This window comes from Gasterosteus aculeatus, chromosome 13, assembly GCF_964276395.1.
Source record: "Gasterosteus aculeatus chromosome 13, fGasAcu3.hap1.1, whole genome shotgun sequence".
In the NCBI taxonomy this organism is placed as follows: Eukaryota; Metazoa; Chordata; class Actinopteri; order Perciformes; family Gasterosteidae; genus Gasterosteus; species Gasterosteus aculeatus.
The window spans coordinates 5,631,995-5,640,267 of record NC_135701.1 but is presented as its reverse complement, the minus strand read 5'-3'; the positions used below and the strand labels follow the sequence as shown (position 1 = coordinate 5,640,267).

Below are 8,273 nucleotides of genomic sequence, written 5' to 3'. Positions count from 1 at the left end.
GTGGCTTTTTGCATCCGCACGTCAAGTTGGATAAAGCTACGCACATGACCGTTTCCGGTCTTTACAAAACAAGACCTTCCACTTCCCCAAATGTAATTGAAATACATTTTTATTTGTAAGTAATTCATACTGAATGATATATTTAAAGTAAATGTAATAACAATAAAAAACACAATTCAGGTTTTCAGTTTAATATGTCTGATATCCATCTACTAAAACAGTGAGATACGGGATCGAGCATTTTTCATAACTACATTTCCACATTTAAAACACACACCTTTACTTTGAAAATACAAACTAGAAGTACCTCCGCTGCAGCCGCGCGCTTCACGCGTTGCTCATCTCCTCCGTGGCGTCCCTGTTTACGCTCGAGCCCCGCAGCCCTCTAATGTGTGATTGTGACCGTCGGCAGCAGCAGCAGAAGAGGAGGAGGCTCTCCTCCTGTTAACGACACAACTCAACGCCAGCGCGAGGAGATAAAACAAGGACCCGCTGAAGGTGAGAAGCGCCGCCGCGACTCCCCGGTTTGACAACGCGGAAATGAGCCAGATGTCTCCTTTGACAGATGTTGCTAGCTTAGCTTAGCTCAGTCTGCTAGCATCTCCTCTCTGCCTCACGGGGACTTAACGTTGGCTTGTTTGCCTCCCGTGTAATTCATCATGTTCATCGTAAGAAGCGGACTTTAACGTCTCGTGCGAATGAGTAGGAGCTTTTTGAAATCACCTGGAGGAGGAAGAAGAAGAAGAAGAGGAGGAGAAGGAGAAGGAGGAGGAGGTGAAGCACGTCGGCCTCCTCATCGGGTCCGAGCGTGAAGGCTCCACAGTGGGGAGTGTCACGCTCTCTCAGGGGAAGTAGTGGAGACACTTTGTAGAAGGGACAATGTCTTCCCTCATTTGTGTCGCATAATTATTTGGGACAATGACAGCTGATGTGTGATGTGGGGAAGCACTGAATTGTCTCAAAAGAACACAAGGATATTTTCCCCTTTTCACACAATTCACGAGCATACATTTTTGTATTTGTCGGTCGATAAGTAATCGGAGATATTACTGAGCGAGAAACAAAAAATAATATTGAATAAAACCTTTTCTAGGGGTGGAAGACCAGCGGATCAGCAGTTATTTGACCGATGTCAGTAATTAGATTTACTATCAGTGATTTGGCATTAACCAAAACCTGTCTCTCCCCTCTCTCTCTCTCTCTCTCACCCCGGCCCAGGTGAGTTAGATGGAAGCGGAGTGACGATGTTCGCTGTTGACTGAAGTCGCCTCCACCAAACACGATGAAGGGGAGGCTGCTTCGGGGTTTCCTGTCGGAAGTTTCCATCCGGCTGGCGCTGCTGCTCGTGTTCCTGTAAGAACGTCCAATCATTTGCATCCCTGCTTTATTGCTCAGTAATTCGCCATATCTGTGCATCGTTTCCAGTGACGCCAAAGCAAACACCGGTGTGTTTTATTTTTCTCTTTCAAATGTGCGCGTAGTGTGACGGAGCAGCTTTCTCCTTTCTACCGCGAGATCCAGCCAGAGGAGATGTGGCTGTACAAGTTCCACCGCGTGGAGCGAGACCACGTGCCCACCACTCTCATGTTTGTAAGTCTTCTGTCGGAGTCGGATCGTTGGGATGCTTGTGGAATGGACGCACCTGAGTGATCGTTCTGTCCTCCGGGTTTGGGTTCAGAGTGTGGCGGTTTTCACGCCGCTGATTGTGATCCTGGTCTTCACCTTCCTGAAGACGGCGGAGCGAGGAGACGTCAAGGAGGCCTCGCTGGGTGAGACGGCCGCACGCCAGCGTCATCAAAAACAAAAGTGCTGTTTTTTTATTTTTTATTTTCTCTTCACACATTGTCCGTGATTCTCTTCCGCCCGTCTTTTGTCGCCCAGCTGTGACTTTGACGCTGGTGCTGAACGGAGTCTTCACCAACGTCATCAAGCTGGTCGTCGGCAGGTGAGCGCGAGGGATTCGGAAAGCCAGCGTCACAGTAGAGCTAATTTTTTTTTTTAAAAGGCTAAACGTGGCTCCTTTGTCCCCCATCAGGCCGCGGCCCGACTTCTTCTACCGCTGTTTCCCAGACGGTCAGATGAACCTGGAGTTCCGCTGCAGCGGTGACCCAGATGTGGTCATGGAGGGCAGGAAGAGCTTTCCCAGCGGCCACTCGTCCTGTAAGCTTCTTCTCACGGCCGATCGCGCCTCAGACTGTGGTTCATGCATCTAAGTGCATTTCGGCCTCCGGGCTTCACGTCTGCTTACGCGAGAGAATCCCGACCTTCCGTCTGTGATCGCCGCCCCTCTGCTTTTTGTGCTTCTCTCTTCCCGTTCTGTTTAAAAGTCCTCCGGCTCTGATCGTCCCCCTCTCTCGCCCTCACAGTTGCCTTTGCGGGTCTGGGTTTCACGGCGCTGTACGTCGGGGGAAAGCTGCGCTGCTTCAGCGCCGGGGGGCAAGGCCGGGCGTGGCGGCTGTGCGCCTTCCTCACGCCTCTGCTCGTGGCGTCCGTGATCGCCCTCTCCAGGACCTGTGACTACAAACACCACTGGCAAGGTCAGTCACAGAAGTGCCCCATGATAAAGTTAAAGGCTAAAGAGCATCATCTTCTGGTTTATCCAATTTAAAATTGTCAACAATTCATTTATTCCATATGCTAAAATTTGGTACCATATTCGGAATACTCATTTTTTTACCTTTTGAGCCCCTTTGAGCTACCTTTTTTGTTTCAAGATGAAAAAAATCCTTCCTGCAAAACAACATTGCTGCGAGATCATTTTGAAAAGGAAGCCAGAGTTCAGTCGTTTATCTGGTAAAATAACAGTATGTGGTCCTAACGCCCGCATTGTTTTTAGATTTTTGACACCAGTGTTATCACGTATCCGGCACCTTGCTCCTGATATAAAACACTAAGCGCCCCATGGGTCCGGACACAGCCCGTGAGATCCCTGCTGCTCAGACACTTTCCTCCCCGGCCTCTATGTAACATTTTTTACGTGCATACGGGCTTATTATTTGATAAAGTCTGTGTTTGGCTCAGATTTAAACTTTCTTAAATCAATCATCATATCTCCCATTACATCCTTCTATTGTTTATTCTCATATTCCATGTCTTTGATTGTCTTTTCTTGTTTGCCTGACGTTATCTTCATACATATTTTGTTTTGGATCCTATGGGATGAAACTCTCTCTTTTGTGCTTTTCTCCTCCCGCATGCGTCCCCCCCCCCCCTCCTCCCTGCAGACGTGTTGGTGGGCTCTCTGCTGGGCCTGGCCTTGGCCTGGCTGTGCTACCGACAGCACTACCCTCCCCTCCAGGACGCCGACTGCCACAGACCTCTGCGTCGCAGGGAGACCGTCCCCGCCGCGCAGGAGCGCAAACTGGCCAACTGCAACTACATCCTGCCCCGGTAGGGCGGCCGGACCTGCCCCCACCCCCCATCACTGTATATATCTATATATATGTATGTTTGTTTGTGTGTGTGTGTGTGTGTGTGTATATATATACAGATATATACAGATTCCATGTAAAAGGTTTTGGCATTGGATGACCGAGGTGATAACATGATATTTAGTATTTTCCATGAGGCCCAGCCCGACACACACACACACACACACTGTGCATTGTGCCTCTGGGTCACATGATGTCAAACTCCTGCAGCAGCTCAGCAGGGTAACAACAGAAGCTCTGCACTGATCGTCCACTGGCCATCGAACAGCGGCTCGGCGTCCGTGAGGCGCGTTCTCATGTAGCGACACTCATCTGCTGATCAACTGCTTTTTTTCAGCCGGCCAGTTGGGGGAAAGTCCTCAGCGATTGGACGTCAGTTCTTTGTCGTTCGTTCCAGACTTTTCGGGGAAGAGCGTCGGAGGTCAACCTGAGGAGAAAATTATTTTGTTGGGATTAATCGGCAGTGCTTTTTGAAAATTGATCAGTTTATTTATCAACTAATGACGTTACGTCTTCTGAAATGTGTAAATGTGCTGCTTTTTCATTGTGAATTTGATGTTGGAGTTTTTAATCCTACTTCATAATTTTCTTCAGCGAATAATTGAAATATTAGACAAATAATGTTATTTTCAGCCTGAAAAAATCCACATGTCAATGACGTTTTCACTGCATTGCTGAGCCTTCTTTAGCAGATGGCACTGGTTAAGGTGGAATCACCTGAATGTCAAACTGGTCAATTTTACACTTTTAATATCTTAAAGTCTTAGTAATTTGCTAAACCAGCTGGGCACTGTAGTTTTGAGTTAACGTTACTCAGCCAGCAGTAAATATTAATTAATTTGTTGCACTGACGTCGCACTCACCTCTCCTCATGATTTCTGCATTGCTTTGCTGTACTCGGCACACCAGCTGATGTGACTGTAAAGGTGAGCTATTGGCTCGCTGTGGGCTCTCATAACTCCGCTGGGCTCCCAGGCCAACCCGCCTGCAGGGGGGATCCTGTTGTCAGACTGGAACCCCACCAGGTGACGGAGCTCCCCAGTGCTCCGGCCCGGGTTTTCTATCCTGTTACTAGTTGTACTGAAAGTTTTCTCCTGGTTTTCCTCGACTTTTTTTTCTGTTTTTTTTCACTTTTTTTATTTATTTTTCTTATTTATTTTGGAGGGGGCAGGGGGGGAGGGGGGTTCGGGCTGGCTCCAGGGGGCTGTGAGTCGGACTGGAAGCAGCCGAAGGACTCTGTGCCTTTTGTGTACTACTCTGTTGGGTTTACGGAATGATTATGTGCTGCATGTTACGGTGTATGCAAACTTTTCTTGAAATTTTACATCTTTTTTTTTACATCATGTTTAAATTATGCATGCTGCCTTTCTTTGCCTCAGAAAGAAACAGTACCATTGATTTGGTTGCCGATGGAGTCAAATGTGAAGGTTTCTGGTTGGAAAATAAAAAGTCACATCAAAGGGAGTAAAATAAATATCTAGATTTTTCTTTTCTTTTTTAGCACAATTAGAGACCAATAATATCTTAATTTACTTGGTCTCATTGGTATTCATGAGGCGATGTACAGGTGTATGTGTATTCAGTCTTGGGGCATGTAGCAGTTTACTTGAATTTTGACTTTCTTTGTCTATGTTAAATGTGATGTTATTTAATGCAAATAGGAATCATGTTCATTGGCACTTGGTTTTATAGAGGGCTCTTTCAAACAACAATATCAATAAATGTCCTTTAGAAAATCCTGCATGTTTTGCAGCAATATAGCAACATCTCTTCCTCATTATTCTCTTCCAAATCCCAACACATCCATCTGTTCCTATTGATTTAATGTGATTTTCAGTCCTTGAATACTGCATCAAGTTGTTAATTATGTCTGGACTGCTTGAGGGATGCTGATAAAACTTAATTTACATCCAGCTCATCATGATCTGCCTTTGCTCGTATTCCATGTAAAACCACTTTTGTTTCAATTTTACTGTTTAAAGTGAAAGGGTATTTGAAGTGAAAATAACAGCATACATATTATATTACTTGAAATCAATGAGGCATTAAAATGTTAATTTCATTGGTGCAAGTTTGAGACAATTTGAGTTGCTATAAATACTGATATGTCGCGAACACAATAATACTATGTAAAAATTGTAAGTTGATTTGTTTTTTGGATTTAGTCATTTAATATACAAAGTCAAACTAAATCTGTCCAATAAATGTACTAAAGTAACAAGCACACAGTTGCTGTTCAAAATGTATAAATATAACGTAGCATACAAATTGAATTACTGCACCGCAAATAATGAAGCCGGTTTACCGACATCTCTCTTTTTTTGTGCGTGTTATTATTTGTTGTCTTCGCTTGGTGGGCGCGGCCTCTAACATGTGACGTACGTCACTCTCCTCCCAGCCGATTGGTTGAATCTGACCTGGACGTGACGTAGAGATTTGGCGCTACATTTCCAACAAGGAACAGCAAAGAAAGCTCTGTGTCTGACAGCAACACACAGCATCCCTCTGTTAATTCCGTATTAGCGGTGTTTTACCCGGTCGGTCCTCGTCTTAACCGGCTTTTAGAAATGTTTATCACAGACATAAGGAAGGAATTTTATGACGTTGTAACTAACCAGGTGAGTTATTAACGGTTAACTGACCAACTTGAAACATGACGTTTTGTTTGCCAGCGTTGACGTTGCTTGGGGGGGGGGGGGGTCGTATTTATATTATATTATATATTATACCTATAAAAAACCCTTTCTTTCAGAGAGTCGCTCTCCTGGTGGCGGCAGACATCGATGCAGTCTGCGCCTGTAAGATACTACAGGTAAGCTAACCGGCTAACTGCTAGCAAACATTAGCTAACGCTACCTTCAGGCTACAGGCACGTGACCTCACGGCTCTCCCCCCTCCTAAGACATGAGTAACCACCGGCTCTACTTCATCAATGAGCAACGGGAGTACACGGTGGCTGTTTTGTATGTTCATACATTGACTAGACTGCATTTAGTTGCTTGTGACACTTTGTTAGCAGCACTCGTTTAATCTGGCGTTATGTTGTTTACAATGTTATGTTGTTTACAACATAACATTGTTGTTTACAACATAACATTGTTGTTTACAACATAACGCCAGATTAAACGAGTGCACCTTTTCTTTGGAGGTCCGGACCTGCTTATTTAATACAATCAGCAAAGGCCACTGGTTTGACGACCTGCTTATTTAATACAATCAGCAAAGGCCACTGGTTTGACGTCTAAGTTGCGAAAACCGGTAGGTTAGTGAGCATTAGAGCATTTATTTTTTAATAATTAATTAAATTGAATTTCGCGATTGCTTTCATCATTTCAACTGTAAACGGAGATCCAATGCTCCATGCTGCTGTAGATTACATCTGTAAATGAAATAATAGTCCCTGTATGCCTCCCCGCCAGGTGTTGTTCCACTGTGACCAGGTCCAGTACACGCTGGTGCCAGTCGCAGGCTGGCAGGACCTCAGCACCGCCTTCCTCGAACACAAAGAGCAGGTACGATCAGGGCCGACCTCCGCGCACGTGCGACTAAATGACAGAAGGATGAACTGTTGAGGGTTTGTCCGCCGCTGTTACAGCCGCAAGTGTATAATCTTGTGTTTTGCTGTGTTGCAGTTCCAGTATTTTGTTCTCCTCAACTGCGGCGCAAATGTCGACCTTCTGGAGATGCTGCAGCCAGACGACGACTCCGTCTTCTTCATCTGTGACACTCATCGGCCTGTAGACGTGGTCAACGTCTATAATGACTCCCAGGTGATGCATAATGATGTATTCAGCTTAAGCAACCAAATGTCTATTGGCAAAGTACGTTTTCTTGTTTATTTTTTGAGCGAAAGGAGATTCCCCCCCCCCCCCCGCTTTCTCTCGTTGAAAACTCGGTCACCTCATCCGCAGATAAAGCTGCTGATCAAACAGGATGACGACCTCGGCGTTCCCTCCTACGACGAGATCTTTCGAGACGATGAGGAAGATGGCGACTCTGGAAACGAGAGCGACGAAGGCTCCGAGCCTTCTGGGAAACGGCGGAGATTCGAGGAAGTGCGTGTTTGATCGGATCGGGAAGAACGTTGTTGAAATGAATCCGAAGAGTGCCGACGCGACGTAATGACTGCCTTTGTCGTTGCAGGGGGCGGTTGAGAGGAGGATTGAGAGGCAGCGGGCGAAGAGGGAGTGGGAGGGACGCAGGTGAAGTGTTTTTAAAGCGCTGTTCGTCATGCAGTCGTAACAGTTTCTGAATTGGCGCTTTCACTCATTTCCTCAGGAGGGAAATCTTGTTTGACTACGAGCAGTATGAATATCACGGGACTTCTGTGAGTAAACAGATGCATTTCTCAGATTTACATTTGGGTCCCATGAGTCAGAAACCTTTTAAATATCTTCCGCCTTGCGTATCCTGTTTTTCTATGTGTTCTAATCATGTTTCTTCATGCGTCTCCTGTCAGGCTGCGATGATGCTGTTTGAGTTGGCGTGGGTATTGACCAAAGACACCAAGGACATGCTCTGGTAAGCTTTGTGATGTTATTGTTGAATACAATACAACTTTTCCACGTGGACCATCTTACTTTGTTGGTCTTTGCAGGTGGGCCGTCATCGGACTGACGGACCAGTGGGTTCACGATAAAATCACACAGTAAGGATAGCTTCAGCATTTTAAAACGTCAATCAATTTCCTTAAGAATTAAATCGCAGAATGAATTTGCTTCATCCTGTTTTAAGTGACGTGTTGCTGTCTTTGTTCATTTCTCAGTATGAAGTACGAAACGGACGTCGCCACAATGCAGCGTCACGTCTCGCGGCACAACCACCGGAACGAGGACGAGGAGA

The 8,273-nt window shown here is 45.7% G+C and overlaps 2 protein-coding genes across 2 annotated transcripts in view; both read left to right on the top strand.

Moving 5' to 3' along the window:
- The first annotated feature begins 300 nt into the window (after positions 1-300).
- Positions 301-5,195, top strand: plpp5 (phospholipid phosphatase 5). Its single transcript, XM_040196431.2, has 9 exons — positions 301-498; positions 1,219-1,353; positions 1,482-1,590; positions 1,679-1,769; positions 1,882-1,945; positions 2,036-2,160; positions 2,367-2,537; positions 3,225-3,390; positions 3,769-5,195. The coding sequence occupies exons 2-9, from the start codon at positions 1,283-1,285 to the stop codon at positions 3,860-3,862; spliced, it is 891 nt and encodes a 296-aa protein (XP_040052365.1). The 5' UTR covers positions 301-498; positions 1,219-1,282; the 3' UTR covers positions 3,863-5,195.
- Positions 5,196-5,835: 640 nt separating this feature from the next.
- The window catches only part of cdc45 (CDC45 cell division cycle 45 homolog (S. cerevisiae)), a gene marked incomplete in the record, with an annotated part of 4,101 nt that continues 1,663 nt past the window's right edge, over positions 5,836-8,273 (top strand). The window contains 10 exon segments of the mRNA XM_078087122.1: positions 5,836-6,049; positions 6,184-6,243; positions 6,851-6,943; positions 7,064-7,201; positions 7,343-7,486; positions 7,575-7,633; positions 7,710-7,758; positions 7,891-7,952; positions 8,029-8,079; positions 8,197-8,273. Of these exon segments, the coding sequence (XP_077943248.1) occupies positions 5,999-6,049; positions 6,184-6,243; positions 6,851-6,943; positions 7,064-7,201; positions 7,343-7,486; positions 7,575-7,633; positions 7,710-7,758; positions 7,891-7,952; positions 8,029-8,079; positions 8,197-8,273 (784 nt within the window).